The 21,151-nt window shown below is 48.2% G+C and overlaps 1 protein-coding gene across 1 annotated transcript in view; it reads left to right on the top strand.

The window, feature by feature from the left end:
• Window positions 1–21,151, top strand: part of LOC136297487 (rho GTPase-activating protein 7-like) — a 57,857-nt gene that overhangs the window by 30,603 nt on the left and 6,103 nt on the right. Inside the window, exons 2-12 of the mRNA XM_066197430.1 lie at window positions 5,820–5,891; window positions 7,360–7,441; window positions 8,787–8,850; window positions 10,211–11,562; window positions 11,900–12,070; window positions 12,777–12,936; window positions 14,281–14,479; window positions 16,170–16,389; window positions 18,058–18,172; window positions 18,574–19,636; window positions 20,994–21,072. Coding sequence (XP_066053527.1) covers window positions 5,820–5,891; window positions 7,360–7,441; window positions 8,787–8,850; window positions 10,211–11,562; window positions 11,900–12,070; window positions 12,777–12,936; window positions 14,281–14,479; window positions 16,170–16,389; window positions 18,058–18,172; window positions 18,574–18,591 — 2,453 coding nt within the window. The 3' untranslated portion in view covers window positions 18,592–19,636; window positions 20,994–21,072. The remainder of the gene's footprint in view (window positions 1–5,819; window positions 5,892–7,359; window positions 7,442–8,786; window positions 8,851–10,210; window positions 11,563–11,899; window positions 12,071–12,776; window positions 12,937–14,280; window positions 14,480–16,169; window positions 16,390–18,057; window positions 18,173–18,573; window positions 19,637–20,993; window positions 21,073–21,151) is intronic.

The raw sequence follows: 21,151 nt of genomic DNA on the forward strand, positions 1-21,151 counted from the left end.
GCTGTGGCAGATGACATCCCCAGGTGAGGATCCAGGTGGGTGCTGCTGTTTCCTACCACTGCTCTGTTGGTGTGACAGCAGCTCTCCAGCTGTCAACACGTTTTGTATCATGCTTTTCCAGTAGCTGCTGTGTTTACTGACTTGGATGTGCTTGGAGAGTTCCAGGTAGATTGTCTGACTTTGTTGCATATCTTCGAATATCAATAAGCTCCATCAGGGTAGAGTGACCCAGTAAAAGATTGTCCACTGCCCTGGGCTCAGCAGGCTCAGCACAGCCCAGCCTTGGCAAGGCCAATAATCCAGCTGGCTTTTAGTTACAACTACTTACTGGTCAGTCTCTGTTGGATTAAATAGTTCCTTACACGTAGGTAGAATCTGTATCACACACTGTGGTGTTATTGGCATTTTGTATAATTAAAGAAAACGTCGTGCTACGCCATGAAGGAGCACAGACAGTTCACTGGTTTTGGGGTTTGTTACTTCTGTGCTATAGGTTTATTGATATTGGCTGTAGTGGCAGCAAGCAGTACCCTCCCTGCTACAATTCCTCCCGGGAATCTTGCATCAAGTGTTTCTCAATCGCGTACAAGGGTCTTGTGAAAAAACATCCATAAGGAGCTTCTGCGTCAGAGAAATGTGGGATCTGTTCCCACCTCGCAGCCAGCAGGGCTGAAGCACAGTGAAGCAACATGTCTGGGATTAGATTGCAGGGAGATAAATCCCCCCGCTCACCCCACTAACTTGGATAAGGATTTTCCAGTGTGGATGGGAAATTAGAGAGTTAGACTCTCATTTCTTCTAAAGTTGGAGTGAGTTAGCTACCTACTTTCCTGGAGCCCTTTGAAATTCCTGTAGAGCGAACACTACCTTCTCTAACGTACTTAGAAGCAATTAAAAGATCAGTCAGCACTGACAAGCCTGTTAATGTGACCTGCAAAGAAAATTCCATTAAACTTGTCTGGGTCCCAGGAACCAAGAGGGGAGGCAGATGACAAGGACCTGAGTAAAGACCTTACTATCAGCTTGGGAGTCCTGGTAATCAGCTTGGGAGCTGGTGCCAAGGAGCTGGATAAAGATGCAGTTGAGGTTGCCACAAAGTTCTGGGATACATTGCAGTTCCCAGCTGTGATAACTGAAGAGTTGGCTGCAGTTCCAACACACCAGCATGATAGTAAAGTAGGAATGAAAGGACAAATATCTTGGCCTTTTCATTTTCCAGACATTTATGTTCACTATCTGCATGGAGCCTAAATTATCCTGGCTAAGTTCCAAGCTATAATCTCTTTCCCTCCCCCCTCTTGCTTGAGTGGTTTAGTAAAGTACAATTAAGCTTTGATATTTTGCATTGCACAAGGGAAAACAGAATAAACATTTCCACTTATTTATGATCCATCTTAGCTCTTGGAGAGTTTGACAGTTTTACAAGTCCCTGACTGCTTATCTTGGTCAGTGCAAACACCCTACTTTGAAAGTGTCGTCTTTGAGCCTTCAGCATGGCGTGGACATCATGTTCCAACTCTCTTTTTAAGTGAAAGGATATAATGTAAAGAAAATCAGTTATTAACAATCCTGTCACAGGTAAAATGCAGTTCTGAATGTCATCCAGAAATCGGAATTCTAGCACAGCAATTGCATTTTTCACAGGGTGCGTGTGAAATGAAATGCCTCATTAGCAGCCGTAGGTCACAGAGAAGTTACATCAATTCTTACAGCCCTAGGAAGGTGCACAAACCAGAAAGATTTGATGGGAAACTCATCACTTGATGCTCAAATGGAACCTGAAAACCCCTTGTCGCTTCCACCACTGCCAGCACAACCAGGCATGACAGGATCTAAGTCAGTGTGTGAAGGACCTGCCAGTTCACAGCCCTTGGCTCGGGAGCTGTAGGAGAAATCTGTGGCAGAGTTTGACAAGTGGCTGCCAAGAGCCTGTGGACTCCAGCTCCTGGGAGGCTGGGATGCCAGTGACAGGAGCAGGCAGCAGCATTCCCCTGTGAGGCACAGTTGGCCCTGCTGTGGCACATCAGGCAGGTTGTGAGGTGGGGACCCTGGGCACCTGCTTGTCTGTGGCTGTTGAGGAGAATTACTGCCATTTAGAGGAAAAAAAAACAACCCACAACAAACCCAACAGGCCTTTCTGTATAATGGCAGAAGCTGGGAAAGAGGAAAATCGTTTGGATTTTTTTTTTCTGTTTCGTCACAGACTGGTGCAGTGTGGAGTCAAAGGGAGGAGTCAGTCCTGCCCTCTGTTCTCTTCTGCTGGGCATGTGGAGAAATCCTTCCTTTGCCACGAGCACCACATTCGCATCCTGCAGAAAAGGGGACAAGAAGGGTCCTGCAGTAACTAATGCAGGAGTGCTGCAGACAGCAAGAAAACCTCTCCAGCTGTTCTACTTCCTGCCATGGTTTTGGGAGGCATTCAGACTTAAATCCCTTTAATTAATGAAGTCCTGATCACCATGTGATTCCAACCTGTTGAAACTGGAAAACTATTTCGGATGGAGATAGATATAATACATTGGTTTTAAAAGCCTGTTAAACAATTGCTTTGAAACGGGCCTACAATGAGGCACCTCTGTGAAAAGCAACACATTCAGGTAAAGGTTTCACAGCAGGCTGAGCACCCTGGCCTGGGCAGGCAGCTGCGCCATCCCACAGCTCTCCCTGCACGGACCCACCGCTGCCCTTGTCCTGCCACTGGAACCTATCAGAGCATGGGGCAGCCAATTGAGAAAGCTAAAACTTCATAAATCCCATCTTGCCAAACAAAAGTGACTCATTTCCTGCCCGTTTGGCTGACAGGACTGGCTGGCATCGGCTCAGGCTGTCAGCGAGGAGGAACTCGCAGTTGGGGAATGGAAGAGGTCTCTTGCTTTGGCAGCAGCTGAAACTCACACTGCATCCTGGCAGCAAGGCTCACTGAGCTGCTGCTTTCAAACAGAAATTGATATTCTCTCATTTTATTTAGACTATTTTAAAATGTAAAGTACAGTTTGATGTTCTTCTTTAGCTGGAGTCTGTGATGACCTCACAGTAAGGCAGACTGGCCTGTTTGACATACAGCTGTCACTGGTTTTGGTTGCTGCCTCTACCTCTTGATAGGAAAGTGCTGCATCTTGTTAAGGAAACGTCTCAGAGACAATGCCCAAATCTCAGCACAGATGTCTTGTCTTTATTGCAAACAATCTGGTTAACACTGCTGTTCATTCTGACAGGGATTTAATTCACACTGTAGCATCTGGTTTCCAAATACCTGAGGAGTGAGGGCCCTGCAGTGTGCAGACAGGCCAGGGCTCAGATGGGGACACTCAGCTTTTCAGGGCTGTTTGCAGGGGGACTGGGCTGAGTCTTCAGCACAGAATGTACCTGTGGGGCACGGTACAGCCAAGGGTGGCACCGGCTGTGCACCCTGTACTGTTGTTCATAAACATCTGGTAGTAACCTACCACCCGTAGCCCGTGGGGAAATAGCTGGCTTGGCGTGGAAGAGTTGCTGGCAGCCTCTAAACTAGGAATACTAAGCTTTGCAGGTTATTTTTTTTCTTTTTTTTTTTTTTTTTTGGGGTTTTTTTTTTGGTTTTTTTTTTTTTTTTTTTTTTTTTTTTTCCATCTACTTAATTATGAAATCAGTTCAGGAGAGGGAGATGACACATTTAGGTTGCTCTGCTATTTCAGTTGTTCAGATGGCACCCAGAAGATGTTAAAAAGTTGTCAGCCTCTTGTCTAGACCAGGTTGCTCCAAGCCCTTTCCAGCCTGGTCTTGAACATTTCCAGGGATGGGGCAGCCACAGCTTCTCTAAGCAGCCTGTGCCAGGGCCTCACCACCCTCACAGAGAAGAATTTCTTGCTAATGTCTAATCCAAACATGCCCTGTGATTGTGCAAAGGTATGTTAAAAGGCCTGAAGATTGACATCAGCAAAGAAAACTCCCCTAGCTCCTCTGTCCTTGCTCTATGGAAGAGGCCACCTCCAAGTGTGCCAATGCCATCACCTTTTCAGTCGTATTCATTGAAAATATCCTCTCTAGGTGCAAAGTATTTTTCTGCCTTATTTTTCTGTTCTTTCTTGCATCACTTCTCATGGATTGGTTTGGTCTAAAAATAGAGTTGTGCTTTTAATGTGTTAGGAACTGGGGAAGCTTCAGCTCCTACAAAGTCCCTGTCTGAGCTCAGGGTTGTTGTGCACAGGCTCTGGCTGAGTAGGCTGAGGTCTGGAATGAGGAGAGCCACAGTTTCTCCACAGCTGAGATGGCTGAGTGAATCTACTGGGGTTTTCTAAATGAAAATCACTTTGTCTTTGTGAAGACTTTTCATGTTAGACTGGTCATCCTCCTGGCTCTTTTCTACAAATAGTTTTCCTTTTTTATTCTGTGAATACAATGCTTGTCTTTTATTGTCTCCAGCAAAAGCTATGTTGTGGTAAAGATTATGATAAATTATGGCACTAAGTATAGCAATAAATATAGGCATAGTGAATATTGGCTGTTGAGAAGAAATTAGTTTCTGTTCTGCAATGTGAAAAAAGAAAGAGATTCATGCATCTGTTTTGTGTAAAAATATCCTGGTCCTCCTGTGGTATCACTTTATTCTCGGATGAAAAAGCCATGCAGTTTTGTGCAGGGAAGCCTCTGTTAGAATGGCATTGTCCAATCTGATTAAGCGATAATGGGAACAATTTTAAGTTTTAAAGTAGAAGAATAAAATCATGGAAGCTGTGTGATTTTTTTTCGTTAGAGTCTAATTGATGACTTACAACTGAGAAATCTGAGCCAAGCAAGCAGTGTTTGAGCAGGTATGTATGTGAAGTGCCTTGGAATCCTAATCTGTGAGTGTACGTGTAAAGAAAATAGTTTCAAGGAACAGCTCTGTTCCTCTGGCCTATCATGCTGCGCTTTAAGGTGCTTTAGAAACATTTCTCTCTACTGAGCATGCTGGATTTTAAAGTAGCTCAAAATGTTCCTTTCAAAGAAGTCTTTGCCTTTAGGTTTGTGTCTGGTGTAACACAGGCTGGGGTGCAAGCAGACCTACAGAAAGTGTGTTTGGGAATCCTCTCCCACAGCCCCAGACATTTCCAGTGTTGGCAGAGATTAGAGCCTGACATTAGAGCATGTACTCATGCTGACCTGCTCGTGTTTTTGAGGAGCCTGGTGTGTGATTCTGTGAGGTTCTGTTCTGCCCTGCCTGTGTGGGAATGTTACAGCGCTGGCCACAGGCCTTTCCCAGTTGTCACAAAGTGAGCAGTTCTTGACATCTGCTGTGCTGCAGTGGCTGCCAAGTTGCGTAGGTAGTTGGCAGGGAAATAAATATTGATAGACCCTAGCAACAGGTACTCCTGAGAACTCTTGTTCTGGGAATGCTTAGGCCCTGTCCAGTGTTATTAAAGTTGTGAGAGCATTTAAAGTTTATTTATAGGATTTGTTTGTGTCTTATCACCATCTCCCGGCGCTGGAATGCACGAGCGGGCTTTGCCGTGTGAGGGCACAGATGTGTGTCCCACACCCTGCTCTAGTGGCTCATTTTGACTTGCAGCAGCTGCTCCACTGCCCCCAGCTCAGGGACAGCTGATTTACCCCCACGTGTGACATGCCAAGTATGTGCTCAAATCTCTTCTCCCCTGTGTTTGCTTATCTGTCCTGTGGTGGAATGACTATTGCAGAGCTTTGTGCATGAAAGTGCATTGGATACAAGGATTTATTCCTTTTTAGCAATATCCTAACAAAACATCAACATACAAGATTCCCAGGGAATGTGCCAGGTGAAATTAGCTTATCACTGACTCTGGTGGGCACTGTCCATGAACAATTATGTGTTCTCATTGCAGAAATTGAAGCCAGAGAAGCCTGCGACTGGCTGAGAGCTGCTGGATTTCCCCAGTATGCTCAGCTGTTTGAAGGTATGATCACAAAGACTTGCCAAGCAGCTGACACTGAATTCGAGTGGAATTGTTCACATAAAGAATAGATTTCAGAACCTGACACTTTTGATGGAAGCTCTTCCAAATTCTTTTACATCTTCATGCAAACCTGTAGAAAAGTTGTGACCTGGTGTGTTTTCTTGCAGAAGGGACATCTCAGCAGGGATTCAGCAGAATTCTGTAAAGGACCAAATCTTCCCTGGTTTTCTTTTCCTATTAGACTGTAACTCGGTCAAATTTCTGCTTTTGTTATTTTTAGTTGCGTATATTTTTTTCCGGCTCTTTTTCTTGGAGTGCTGGAAGTGATGTTTCCAACCACTGATTGCAACCAAAACTTCTCTGAGGCTCTCCAGCCTGTGGTCTGAGTGAGATTGCTTTACTGCTGCTTTGAAAAAAATGTTGGAAAAAATCATCTTGCAATCATGAGTGTTCAGAAAAAATACTCAGCAGCAGCCAGCCAGTCAAAAATGCAATTTCAGCATGTTTTCATCTTGTTAAAACTACAAAGAGTGCTTATTTCTTGGGGGAGGTATGGATTTGTTGAGAACTTGTTTAATTTTTCAGGCCACGCTTGTGCCTTAACTATGCCATAAAACTGTTCTTTAAAACATGGTTTTTGTTACAAACATTGAAAGTAACAAAAGATAATCTATTTTTAAGAAAGATTTTATCAAAGAACCGCAGTTAGAAGAGCATCAACTGCTCTCATTCCCACCTGCCCTGGTCACGGCAAAATTGAAAATTTCAAGTCAAGCCCACAGAGCTGGGTTTGAAAGCTGTATTCCATGAAACCTGGAAATGCTTCCTGTCTGCCTACAGCAGATTTTAGTCTATAAGCTCTTTGTTGGAAATGTGCATTGCCATGCTTCTGGAAAATGAATCCTCTGCATTACCTTGCTGTTTTTGCGATGTCCTGACCTGGCTGGGAAAATTAAGCTTATAAAGCTTAAGCTAAGGAAATACATATAGACCTCAGTGGTTCCCTCATGTGCAAGGCTAAATCTCAGGAGCTGAAACACTGACCTCTTCAGCTTCCAGCCCAGCATGATGTGTCAGGCTCTCTAGGGCTCAGAGAGTGTTATCTCTTGTGCTGCATTGCACCTCGAGGCAAAGACTCACGTAAAATAATCCCAGCTTTATTCTGTAGAAGGTGCAGAGAACCAGAGCAAATATTAAGATTGTTTCTTGTGTTTCTTGTCTATGGCACTTGGTGACTCCTGGAAATGCAGAAGGGCTTGTCCACCTGTTATAACAGCAGCAAGCAGATCCCTACGTTTATTCTCCCACTTGCCCTAAGGTGCTGATCCTCACCTGCTGGAAGGATGCTTGCATGAATGTACAGCTATAGAATAGAAGTAATTTCATTTCACCTGTGATTAATAAGTTGCAGAATTGAAAGTCTTTGCAATTACAGCTCAGATTTCAGGTTCAACTTCTTTGTTCACAGATATGCAGTTTCCCATTGATGTAAAAACTGTGAGGAGAGATCATGAATTTTTAGATGGAGATGCGATTGAATCACTGTTCAGGTAAACGTTCATCGTGAATCATCTTTGGTACTCCCAGGCCCTGCAGTTATTTGTTATTCATCTCTTCATGCCTCTGTTTTTGTCAGAGGCTAACAAAGTCACCAAATCTGTGACTGAAGGAAATCACTTAAGCACGTGGTTTAGTGCCACTGAAGTTGGTTGTTTTAGGAATTAAAAGGTAAAGTAAGCATGTGTGCACTTCTTCTTCAGCCAAGCTCTCAGGGATGTTACACTGAGCATTAAATATCTTTTTTGTAATGTGAAATGGCTGCAAGCTGATTAAAAATCACCAGTTCCCAACAAGCATGGCAGGCTGCTCTCTAGGATCATGTATAATGGAGTGCAGGAATTTCCTCCAACTTCTGTTTCAGCAGATAGACAGAAAAAAAGTATCTACATGAGATCTGTTCTGTTTTCCTGAATATTTTTTGGGTGAGAAGCAAAGATATTGAAGTTACTGCTTTGCCACAGCTGTTCAGAGCACACAAGTGAACCTGCACTGTCAGTGCCAAGTCAGACTCGTGGCCCTGTGGAATTTCCCCATGGAAGAGTGCCAGGGTAGTGTGAGGCTTCTGCTTCCATTGGTGCTGCAGTTACTGAAGCTTTCTTATTACGAGATTGTTTAGCAGAGTTTCTTCAGCAGAAATGATGCTCTCTAACTCTCAGGGCACTGGAAAGTTCCTCTCCTGGCGGAGTGTTCTGGTCCTTTTCTGTCCTGTCAGGTCACCTGAATTCCAGCCCTGCCTGTACCAGAGCACCAAGGGGAGTTGTTCACACACACATCTCTAAAGCACAGCAGATATTAGAGAACTCTGGGTGTATTTTGTTTCTTGGTATCACTTCTGTCCTCAGTGCTCCTTGGAGACTCTCAGTGTGCCTCATGTTGATGCCACCTATTGTTTGACAACTAAGTGATTGACTAGTTGATTCCACAAGCTTTAACTAAAATGATAGATAATACCATCCTTCCAGGGATACAGGTTAACATGTTGATTTTTAAATTTCCTTTTTTTAAGAAGCCCACAGGGTTTCATTTGTTTTCAAAATCTTAAGTCAATAGGAAGTTTTTCACAATCATGAATGCTAATAATATGATTTTTTTAAATGAAATGATTGATTATGGTTGTCTTCTCTAGTCTTAAGATGGCAGAACTGGAATTGTGAACATCATGATGTTGTTATTGGTGCTGCTTTTGGGGACCAGTGTATGGGAGCCTCTAACAGAATGTCTTTGACAATAATGAAGGCTCCATGGTAGAAGATCACAGCTAGTTCGGTGCATGTTTGTTTTCAAAAAATGAAATAGCTGAAATTTAAAACTCCTGTGTTTTTTCTCAAACCCTAGAAGGTTGAACACATTGAACAAGTATGCATCAATGAAAGTGGAAATAAGCCGTGATAGGAAACGGGTATGTCTGTAACACGCAGTTCCTGTTCTCATTCAAGATGTGTTTAGATATTGTATCATACACCTGGGTTTAAAAGTGAATGAAGGATTAGCAATTTCTGAAGATTCTATTCTATTCTATTCTATTCTATTCTATTCTATTCTATTCTATTCTATTCTATTCTATTCTATTCTATTCTATTCTATTCTATTCCATTCCATTCCATTCCATTCCATTCCATTCCATTCCATTCCATTCCATTCCATTCCATTCCATTCCATTCCATTCCATTCCATTCCATTCCATCCTGCAAAGCTCTGCTATTTGCATTTTATATTGAGAAAACATAGGGATGGAGATTGCAACTACATAATATTTGAAAGTTTGCAAGGTAGGTTAGGGGTGACTTTTGAAGCACTTTTAAAATTTGATTTGAATACACGTGTTACTGTCCAAGAGTTGCCCCAAAGCCCCATCTCAGCATGGCTCTCATTGCTTTCCTAAGTAGTTTCCCACCTTAAGTGCTGAAAGTGGAAGTTCACTCCTGTTGGCTAAACAAAGAAATTGAAAGGGCAATCCAAATGTTCAGCTAATACACTGGGTAGGTTTTAGCTGTGCTGTCTTTGTGCTCTGCTGCTGCAGCTACATCAGAGTGGCAGCCACAGCTTGGCTGGGCAGCAGCAGGTCAGTGAAGCCTCTGAGCCACCATGGATTAACTGCAGGACTAGAGAGAAAATAATGCCATCTTCTGGGAAAGTGTCGGTTTTGGGGAGTTCTGCTCTGTCTTTAGGGCAGAATGGGGCAAGAGAGCACACAGAGAAGACACGGGTGGCTCCCATCTCTCTAACGTTTCATTGTCCCAGTGTTCCCTTAGAATGGGGACAATGCAGCAAAGGGAGCACCTGGAGCAGGTGGCAAGGGAGGCTGAGGGCTCCAAAAGGGTGCCACCGATACTGATGCTGCTGCAGTCCCACAGCTAAGCACTTCTTTACCTGAAAATGGATGAGTTTTGGTCACAGATGTGTCGGAGTGTTTGCTTTGTTTGACTTAAGGAAAGGCAGTGTAAACCCAGGAAGATTATCTTTCAAAACCCTTGGATTTGCCACAAAACAGGATTTTTCACCCTCGTATCAATTCTGTCACCTTCCCTGTGGTAAACTTTGCGGATTAGTCAGCATGCTTGGGCATCGTTTGTCAGCATGTTTTTAATCTAATCAGATCTTCAGTGACCGAATGATCACATTTCCCTATGTTGGTCTTGGGGGGTTTTCGGGGTTGGCAGAAAATTTAAGTCTCCTTTTTATGGTAAACTGGTTTTTGCAATTCAGAATTTGCCAAACTTTGCCCTTGAACTGGCTTTGTTTTTTTCTCTCCTGCTAAGAGTGACGACTCTGAAGATGATGAACCTTGTGCCATAAGTGACAGATGGGCTTATGAGAGGTGCAGCCAGCGCTGGTCTCGCATCGAGAGCCTGGCAGGTTTTCCAGCAGGGGAAGGTGCTGAGGCCTCCACCCCAGGCAGTCCAATACTGAATATCATCCACAACGAGGACAATGTTGTTCTGGATCATGGTGAGAAGCACGATGTGTCCTCAATTCACAGCACCAGCAGTGCTGACAGTGACGTTGTTAACTCCCAAAAACCTTTTGAAGACGTGGAAACCAGCACGAGTTCCTCAAGGTGTTCCTCAGTTAAGGTACCTTCACTCGACTCTGCTTTTAGTTGTTCTCCTCCTCCCAGTGAATTTTTAAGTATCACCAGTGAGGAGAAGCTTTTGGATAAGTCACCATCGAAAAAGAGGAAGAGCCTTCTAAAGAAAATGGAGAAGCTGCACTTAAGGAGCTGCAATTTAAGGAGTGGTCAGTCAAAGGCCAAACCCATAATAAGTGAACCTGTTCTGCTGGAAGGACTTAATGAAGAAAAGATGAAGATGCTGAACTGTGTAAATATTTCTGACCTCTCTGGCATGCGAACAAAGAACAATTCTTCCTTTTCTCCCCCGAGCTGCAATAGCAGCAATCAGCCTGTAAATAGCAGCACAGGGAGCACTCCAAGTCCTGTTACAAAACCAGGCAACCCCTGTGAAGGAAGGGGGACATATGCAGAGCACATGGACTCCAGCAAGCTGTTGCTGGGGGATGATCCACCCCAGCAAAACCTACAAAATGACGTGAGGTTACAAAAGAACCAGATGTTTCAGATACCACAAGGCCATAAACCTGGCACTTTCCCCACCGTACTTACAGACAGCCCCCTGTCCCCTGCAGACAGCTCTTCTGTCAACTGGAGAACTGGGAGTTTCCACGGGTGCAGGAGGAGCCGGAGCAGAAGCGGTTCCAAGGATCCCAGAGCCCCCAGGAGCCCCCCGTCAGGCAGAGACAACAGGCTGAGTGTGTATGACAACATGCCCAGCGTTGACCTGGAGGGTCTGGAGGCTCCACAAGTCGGTGATGATGATGTTTTCTCAGAACTGAACAGCGTCATAGCAGATGTCAATGGTCTCAAAAAGTTGGTTGATCAGTGGACAGAGAAGTTCTCAGATGATGGGGATTCTGACTTTTCCGGTGACTTGGCCTGTTTGTATCCACCCTCCCCTAAAGAAAGCTCTCTTGAAGCAGAGGACTCAGAAGATAAGACAGCAGGGGAGGCTGAGGGAGAGACCAGCTGTGGCCTGGGCAAGGAGATTGGTTCTGCAGACCTGGCATACATCACAGACTCTAAAAAGACCAACAGGTCAGCCATCCTTGGGTTTGCCTTTGTTTCTGTCCGCTCAAAATATAATTGATTTTCCAGAACAAAATCTGCTAAAGTCTGTCCTAGGTAGCAGGGTCTGCACTGCTGGTGGCAGGTACCACTCCACAGGTACCAATATCTGACCTCTGCTGAAAGTTAGGGCACTCGTAATCTGCATCGGAATCGGGGAAGCAGTTTGTATTGCCAGAGGCCCTCCTGGATGGGAAGTACCTTGTTTAAGTGCAGCTAGCTGCAGGTCATTTAGTGCCTCACAGAGGCAGGTAGAAAACAGGGATGGTGGAAATGGTCCTAAGCTTAAACAATCTTTATCCCATAGGCATGGGGAGCAGCACTGGTCTGCAGAAGAGAGCCTGAACCTGGACAGCCTTTCCCTGCAGACTGAGGGGCAGTCAGCTGCCCAGCTGGCCCGCACACAGAAGCTGGCACTGTTGAAACTCACAGCTTTGATGGACAGATATTCCCCTTCCAGTAAGCAGGGCTGGCACTGGTAAGTTGTCTGATATTAAATCAGCCTGAGCTGGAAAGAGAGGAGTTGATGTAAGCATGTGAATTTCCTTGTCTGAACATCGCACATGTTCAGTGTGAAGAATTTCATCCTGTTCGATTGCCAGCAGCTTCATGGTTATTTCCTTGGCTCCAGGATTTCCTCTGCTCTGGGCTGTGCTTTGGCCCCTCACTGCTGGTTGTGCTGTTACTGATTTTAAGGCACATCATAGTTTCTCTTTAAGTTGCCCAGTTGCAGGGCTTTGTCAGAGACCAGCGCGGGGACTGTGGGACCTGAGGTGAGAGTTGGCTGGACTGAGAATCCAGCCCTTCAGCACTGAGTGTCTGTTTGAACTAAACCAGTGACAAATTTGGGCTCTCAGAGGACTTACATACATCATTCAGCATTTTGTGGTACGAGCTAGTACTTGAATATAGAAAGAATGAAAAAACCCTGCAGTCCCGTAAAGGGATGGAATGTATTTCCCTTGAGGAAGCTTTAGTAAAGTTAATTTCAGCAATGAAATGAGGAAGTCATCCCTGTGATTGCCTGTGCTGATTTTCTCTCCCTCCTGATGCTGTGTGTACAGGTGTGTGGCAGAGTTTGGGGTTGTGACAAGGTACAGCTCAGCCCTTTCTGATGAGTGTAAAGCAGCAGATGGAAAGTGCTGGACACCTAGTAAGCTGCATCTACTGGTTTTCCTTTCCAGGACCATTCCAAAGTTCATTAAAAAGCCAAAAGCCTCAGACTACAAGGACAAAAATGTGTTTGGGGTTCCTTTACTGCTGAATGTGCAGCGAACAAGCCACCCCCTGCCCATTGGCATCCTGCAAGCCCTGGAGTATCTGAGGAGCCACTTTCTTGACCAGGTATGAACTCGAGGCAGCCCAGAGGAGCTCTGGCCATGAACAGATCTGCTCCAGGGAACCAAACTCTCTTTCATACTTTGGTGAAGGACTTTCTTGCCCCCCAAGGCTCTGAGTAGGCAGAAAGGTGTAGATCTGAGCAGGCAGCCTGCAAGCAAATTCCAGTGCTGATTCCCTCTGGGAATGCCTTTAGCGCTGTGCTGTGTTTTTGTGGCTTCCCTCACTGCAACCCTCTGCAGTTGGGTCTCTTGGTGCAGGCAGTCAGGCTGTCTTTGCCTGGGAGGTGTCGTATCTCTGCTCCCCAAGGAGGCAAATCTGTGAGACAATGTCATTCTTCCCTCTGTTCTGAGGCTGCTGGTAGTGCCAGAGCTGATGTGAAAATTAATCTTGTTTCAGCTGAAATGCACCACTAAGCAGAGAGACGATATTACAGCAGTGCCTGTAACAACTTTCTCTGGAGCTCAGCTCTGTATTTATCCCCTAAATGGAGATGGCAGAGGAAGTGTGTGCTGTATATGGTATTTCCATGTACGTATAGCGTAGCTGCAGAAGTGAAGCCCTTGTGACATGAGACATGTTAGTTAAAGAGAGGACTTCTCTTCCTGTGCTTTGCCATTGTCTAGGTGTGTAATATCACGCCAAAGTGCAAAAGTGTGTGAGTTCTGTGAAGTGACAATGCAAGTGTCTTTTATTTTGAGGTTATGGTATCCATTCACTTCATGTAAATAAACCAGTGTCAATACTGTCTCAGTGGCACAGAGTAAAACTGTCACCAGAAGCTTTGGTGGGGTCAGGCTCATGGGAGGCTCCTAAATCTCAGTTGACGGTCACATTAAAAAGAAAATCAGAATTTCCCTCAAAATGGCATCTGCCCTTTGCCAGCCTGCGGAAGGATCGGATGTATCAGATGTATCAGGTGTGACAAGGAGCCTTGTGGATGTCACAGTCAGTTTGTGTAAGCCAGCACTTGATGTTTGTTTGTGTTTGGTGGACACACGTTGGTGCATTTGAAACTTAGAGTTGCCATGTGTAAACGCAGCCTGCCCAAGAAAACACGCATACCTCAATGGCTGGGATTTTAAAAGGGCAAAATGAGTACTTTTGTATTAAATAAAAGCAAAAATCCCATGAAAATTGGTATGTCACTGCTGATTCTGTGGGCATCAGGCGTGGTTTGCCTCAGAGAAATGTCCATGTGGCTTCTAATGATACAAAAGTATTTTGGTGGTCAATCCCACTGCCATAGGATATTTGCTATTACAAGGAAGGCGAAGGATCACTTTTTTGTCAAAATTTTGATTCCCAATGACTCTTCTCTTCGTCTCTAATAATTTCTTTGACCCACAGGTCGGCCTGTTCCGAAAATCCGGTGTTAAATCCAGGATTCTGTCTTTAAGAGAAATGAATGAAACCAACCCAAACAACGTCTGTTACGAAGGGCAGTCAGCATTTGACGTGGCAGATATGGTGAAGCAATATTTCCGAGACCTCCCTGAGCCTATATTTACCAGCAGGCTCTGTGAATCCTTCCTCCACATCTACCAATGTAGGTACCAAAGGCTGTCATTTTCCAGTGCCTTGGATATCTTAATATTCAGCTGTACACGTGGCCAGCCTAGGACTAGTGCCAAGTCCCCCTGTAGTCAGAGGAGACAAGTCAGGCAGGACATTTCTGATGAGTTCATTGTGGCTCTGGACTTGAGAGCTTCCCATCTGCATCCTATGAACCAGCGTGTTCCCTTCGCGGAAGGATGAGTGTAATGGAATGCTGCAGCAGCCCCCTTAAACGGTGCTTTTAAACAGTCATTTCCTTATGCAAAATTAAGCAATAACCTGGTCCCCTTGTTCGTGGCATAGCACAGCTCCTTGAGCAAGAAGGCCTGATACATTCATGACATTTCTTTATTAAGGTGCCCAAGCCCAGCTGCTGTGAGACAGCTGGGAAATGCCAGCAGCTTTCTGCCTGTGCTCTCACTGTCACTGTCCTTGAGACTCAGCCCAAAAATGAAGGAAACACAAAGCTGAAATGCTGCATTTCACACAGTTGAAACAGGTTCTGTTTCCAGTACTTTGCCCTCAAGGAATTCACTTTCAAAAAGCAGATGGACTGGGGAAGGAACTTGCAGTAGGGCTAATAATGTTATTGGGACAGCCAAATTTTTTCTGCTTTTGAGAAAAGGTTCTGAAAGACAAGGTGTGAGCTTTCTGAGAGGACTGATTTTGCGGCCTAATCCATATGGCTTTTATTGACATAAATCTGCTGTTCTGTATCCGGTGTAGGTTCATGAATGTTCTGTTGGATTTTATTTCGTCACCTATCAGGGTTTTAAAATTTTGTCTGAAATGATTTATTTGTTTGAAGTAAGTTTTCTTACATTCACAGATCCTCTTTTGTAAGGAGTTCTACAATTCCCATGTCCAAAGGATGTATAACTGTTTTCCTCCAATTTTTATTTTTATTTTTATTATCTGGCCACTCTCTACCTCCTGTCTCTTGTTTTGGGAGAGAAACAGCAAATGCCCAAATTTTATTCACCCCACTCACCCATCTTTTGCCAGATGTCAGCGGAGCAAGTGCACAGATTAAATTACCCTTTTGGAGATAAGAATTGTGCTGCTTTCACCAAGAAGAGTGTTTTGTGTGTTCTGTGTGTGCTTCCACCTGAAGGGAATGAGAAGTGATCTTCCACCCTTTGCAGTGGTGTTAATTGGAGAAATCCTTGTGCTGGGGATGCGTGGCAGGATGAACCAGACCCACCCTCCTGCTGGAGCTGTTTGGGCAGACAGTCTCAGTGGGGGTTGGTGTGAATTAAAATCCGTTGGCAAAAAGCTGGTCTCTGAATTGAGTTATCTGAGAGCATCTGCTCTCTTCGTGCTTGAAGCTGAAAGGAAAAGACAGCAGAGCAGCTACCTGCTCCAAAGTATCGCTGCAGAGTAATATTTTATGGGGAGACAGGCCCTTATTTGGGTTGTAACTCAGTTCAGGATGTGTTCATTAGCACGGTGTTCAAGATAAATTGAAGTCAGGCAATAGCATCCCTGAGTGTGAACATGCACTTGGCTGGCAGCAGGAGAAATGGTTCATGTTTGATGGGATAATGGCCTTTCCTTGTCTGCTGTGAGCTTGGGACAAGGAGATGGATGAACCTACAAGCGCAGCGCCCTGCTTGGGACCCTGCTGATGGATGCTCCTTCTGCAAGTCACGTGTGATTTTTGTCATGGTTTATGTTTCCAGACGTGCCCAAGGACCAGCAGTTCCAGGCTGTCCAGGCTGCTATTCTCCTTCTCCCAAAGGAAAACCGAGAAGCTTTGAAAATCCTCCTGTTCTTCCTGCGAGATGTGGTGGCCTTTGTTGAGGAAAACCAGATGACCCCAACCAACATCGCTGTCTGTCTTGCGCCTTCTTTGTTTCACCTGAACACCCTGAGGCGGGACAGCTCCTCCTCCTCAACCAGGTATTGGCACCTTGATGCTGGCACTGCTGCTGCCCACAGTGTTCTTGCTGGAGCAGTGCTTTCTATAGCTGGCCTAGGCTCAGTGTCTGGTTCTGAGGGGGAAATAAACTGTGTGTGCCTTGGGGTGTGCCTTAAATCTGGTTGCTCAGGTGCAGCAGGAGCTGCCTGCAGTGCATGGAGTGATGTGGCCACTCACTGCCCAGTGCAGAGGGCCCTGGTAAGGCCCCACTGCCATGCTCCTGACTAGGCGTGTGTCCCCCACCACTGCTGCACTGCCCTGCTTGCCCAGGAGCCCAGCACGTGGCCCACTGCTGGCATTAAAGTGGGGCTGGCCACCGGAGATGTGCTCCTGCACTGGCAACCTGAGCCCAACTGCAGACCTGCAGATACCTGGCAGATTGAGGCAGCTAGTGGCGCTGCTTCTGCTGGGTGATAAGGGGATCATTCCTGCCAAATGGAGCCACAGGGATTCTGTAAATTTATCTTAATAAGTAAAAATATCTGGGTTGCATAACATCCCGTTTGTACGTGCAGGGAGGAAGGTGCCCTTGGGCCAAAGTAGACAAATAATCTCTGGGAGCATTCATGCCTTATCTGGCCTCCTGAGGCAGGGCTGTTAGCTCTGCTCCTGGGCTGTGGACAGATGGATCAGGGCAGGAGAGCACAGCTGGCTGTGCAGGCAGCATCCTGCTCCCAACAGTGTAGCGAGCTGAACACCTCACCTGGGGATCTACAGGGGAGGACTAGTCCCAAAGCAGAAGCTGTCAGATGTGCTGTTGGCATCTTTCAGGCTCTGGATAGCACAAGGGAAGGGGAAGAGAACACCGGGGATTTCCTTTTGAATGTCACAAAACATCAGAAAATGCCTCAGGCATCCCTGTGCTGAGCTGGCACACGGCAAGGGAGCCACGGGGCCACTGCAAGGGCACCTGGGCATGTGATGATGGGCAGCAGGCCCTGCTGGATTGCTGTGCTGTTTGAGCTTCTGGGAGCTACACTCTGGGAGTTGTTCCTCTTTGCTTTACATCAACACTGCCCTGAAATGTTTAGGACCAAAGATAGCAATGGAGTTTTCTCTTTGTTGTCAGTGTTTAGAAGCCAGGATGCTTTGAAGCTTTAGCTCTGCCGTAACTGTGCATTAATGCCTTGGTGCAGGGTTCCCACTTCAAAGGGTTCAAGCTGACAGGTCTGACTCTGAGGAGCAGCACTGAGGACTGTTATCTTCCGCCCAATTTTCAAGCCATTTGGCAGGAATGCACAGATAAAAGTTTCATAAGCCAGCACTAATGATGTAATTCCACTAGCATGAATTAAAAGAGGGGACTGTTTTTGAAATGTGTCCGGTGTGGTTGGGCCAAAGGATTTAAAAGGTTCTACGTGGGCTTTGCAGGTATCAAAGGAGCTTGATGTTGAAGATTATACAGAAATAATTATACAAGAAATAAGCTTGAGATCATTTTTGTTCTTGACCAAGTGTGTGATAATGTGTTTGGGGAATAAATTCCTTGCCCTGGACACGTTTGGGATGTGCTGGGAGGGAACTGACTTTCAGTGGTCACATTGCATGAGCCCTACATGGCACGTGCAGCTCCTTCAGTGCAGTGTGTTTTGCGTGTGGTTCCCAGCACCTTGCTCACTCAGCCTCCCTTTCACCTTCCCCTTTCCTAGATCCAGTCAGAGGAAGTGCAGCCTGGGGAAGCCAGACCAGAGGGAGCTGAATGAGAACTTGGCAGCAACGCAGGGCTTGGCCCACATGATAATGGAGTGCAACAGGCTCTTCCAGGTACGTCACTCGTTGTCACCAAGCAAAAGCTCTGGGCATCCTGGGGAGGGGTGGCTGGCTTGGAGCAGCAGCTGGGCAATGTCCCTGCCAGCCCAGCTGCCGCTCTGTGCCTGTGACAGATGGGAGTCCTGCTGCTGTCACCAGAGAAAATGAGCGTCACTGTCAGCACTCCTTCATTCCCCGCTCCATCCCCAACGTGACGGGGCTTGACTCCAGGGGCTTGGGGACAGCTTAGGGAGCACCTGTGGGGCAGTGGCTGCCATGTGCCCGGGCAGGGAGGCCCTGGCCATCCCTGCTGGAGAGCGGGTTGAATTTTTGCTGCTGGGGCCTGGCCAGAGCCACAGCCATGGCTGTGCCTGGCCATTGACCCCAGTAATCTGAACCTGGACCTTGGCCCACAGACTGACTTCCCAGCCTGACCACGGCTCATGCCCGTCATTGTGGACTTGCCTAGTGATCCTTAGACTGTGGCTGACCCTGGTTGCTGTCCCTGGACCTGATCCTGACCTCCCTTGCTCACGTTCCTGGCTCTACCTCGGACCTCATCGCCATGGATGTGTCTGATGATCTTTGCTCTTGGCTGACCCCGGCTGCCACCTCTGGCCCAGCTCTGGCAGTGTGGAACAGGGCAGCTGCCCTGCCAGTCCTGTTGTCCCACTTGACACCCGGCCCCTTTCCCTCCGGGGTGCTGTCCACACTCCAACGGTCAGCTCAGACCTTCTCATGCTCTGCTCCAGCTCCTCACCTGGGCAGGGGACAGTGCCCCACGGCTCCCCTGCACTGACACATGGCCCTGCCCCAGGGCTCCCCCAGCACTGATTCCACAGCCAGCGCCTGGCTTCTGAGCGACACCCCACTCCAGGACAGCTGGGGTTCCCAGGGGTCCGATCCCTGCACGGCATCAGTCTCCAGCCCAGACAAGGCTCCCGAGTGCCCCTCTCCACCCCCAGCACGACCATGGGTCCCTGTTTCCCCAGCAGTGGCCTGAGCCCCTCTGCCCAGCTCTGAGGCCCCTTGGGGTGCCCGCCCTGTACCCTCTGGTCAGTCCTGGCAGCACGGAGCTGGCTCTGCCCTGCTCCTGGCTGCACGGCCCCACGGAATAGCCCCGCGGGAACTCTGAGCTACCCTTGCACACATGGACATTGCACAGACCCCTGCTGTGACCACTGCTGACTCCGGAGCTGAGCTGTGGGGCTGCTGGGGTCCTGCGGGTGTGACCCCCACCCTGCCAGGACAGGCATTTGGGATGGCCTGGAGAGGGCTGTCCCCCTTCTGCTGGAGGCCACAGCTCAGTGAGGCACCTGTGCCTGGAGGAACACCCGGGTCTGCTGCTCTGGACCCAGACCTGGCCTGGTCACTGTGGCCACCCCTGGACTGCGGCTGTCGCTGCTTCTGCCGCTGAAGCCGCGTGTGGCCCCGCGAGCAGGACCCGCCCGTCAGCGCCGCCACGCCCGGCGGGCACAGGTAGGGCGGGACGGGGGCACAGGTAGGGTGGGATGGGGGCACAGGTAGGGTGGGATGGGGACACAGGTAGGGCGGGATGGGGGCACAGGTAGGGCAGGACGGGGACACAGGTAGGGCGGGACGGGGACACAGGTAGGGCGGGACGGGGGCACAGGTAGGGCGGGACGGGGGCACAGGTAGGGCGGGATGGGGGCACAGGTAGGGCGGGATGGGGACACAGGGCAGGACGGGGGGGCACAGGTAGGGCGGGACGGGGACACAGGTAGGGCGGGATGGGGGCACAGGTAGGGCGGGACGGGGACACAGGTAGGGCGGGACGGGGGCACAGGTAGGGCGGGACGGGGACACAGGTAGGGCGGGACGGGGACACAGGTAGGGCGGGACGGGGACACAGGTAGGGCGGGACGGGGGCACAGGTAGGGCGGGACGGGGGCACAGGTAGGGCGGGACGGGGACACAGGTAGGGCGGGACGGGGACACAGGTAGGGCGGGACGGGGACACAGGTAGGGCGGGACGGGGGCACAGGTAGGGCGGGACGGGGGCACAGGTAGGGCGGGACGGGGACACAGGTAGGGCGGGACGGGGACACAGGTAGGGCGGGACGGGGACACAGGTAGGGCGGGACGGGGGCACAGGTAGGGCGGGATGGGGGCACAGGTAGGGCAGGATGGGGGCACAGGTAGGGCGGGATGGGCCAGCCCGGCCCCGGGAGCAGGGGGGGAGCACGGCCATGGCACGGGTGGGCGTGCAGGGGGGACAGGGAGCGCAGCACACGGCCTGGGCAGCTGTGATGTGACACGGCTGTCACCCTGCTGTCACCGTGGCACCGGCGCCAGGCGCAGTGGGCTCGTGGGCAGTGCTCAGCCACCGGGAGAGTGCGTTTGCACAGGTGAAGCGCCAGCTGGTGCCCACCACGTCAGGTGCTGGACGCTGAACAGCTGTGAGAGCCCTCCCCAGCTCTCTGGGCTTGGAAGAACCTGATACAGATCTTGTATCTATATATACATCTATCTATATATGTACATTTATATATGTGTGTATATATACACACATGCACATGTCAGTGAGCACCTGCATCAATGCAACATAGTCTCTCCAGTGGTAGCCGCTGCATTTCTGTGTTGCTTTAGGACTCTGGAAGTTTTTCTGGGAGGCTCACAGCAAACCCCAAGGCAAAGGCAGGAGCTGTGGCTCCTTGTAGTTGCCCAAGATCGATAGGCACTGCACAAAGAGGTTTGCAACTCCACAGGGATTCAAAACATTGCTGCTGAGGGGAAAGGCATTACTCTTGTGTTTTCCTCAGAGGGAATGTAGTTTAACTGATCTGCTCCTCCCCTGGGCTTCCTGCTCCTCCAGGTAAAACTGCTGCCTGCCTCCTCGCACCATCAGAGGTGACATCAAAGGCTGGGTGACCTGCTCCCACGTGGCACCTGAGGTAAAGTGGATGGAGGGAATGGATCAGAGTATTACTGGCTCTGGAAGTGTGGGTGGCTGGAGGGTTTCCTGGAGGTACC

The sequence above is a fragment of the Chamaea fasciata genome, unplaced genomic scaffold (genome assembly GCF_029207755.1).
Source record: "Chamaea fasciata isolate MVZ Bird 193981 ecotype frontalis unplaced genomic scaffold, bChaFas1.0.hap1 SCAF_15, whole genome shotgun sequence".
NCBI lineage: Eukaryota > Metazoa > Chordata > Aves > Passeriformes > Sylviidae > Chamaea > Chamaea fasciata.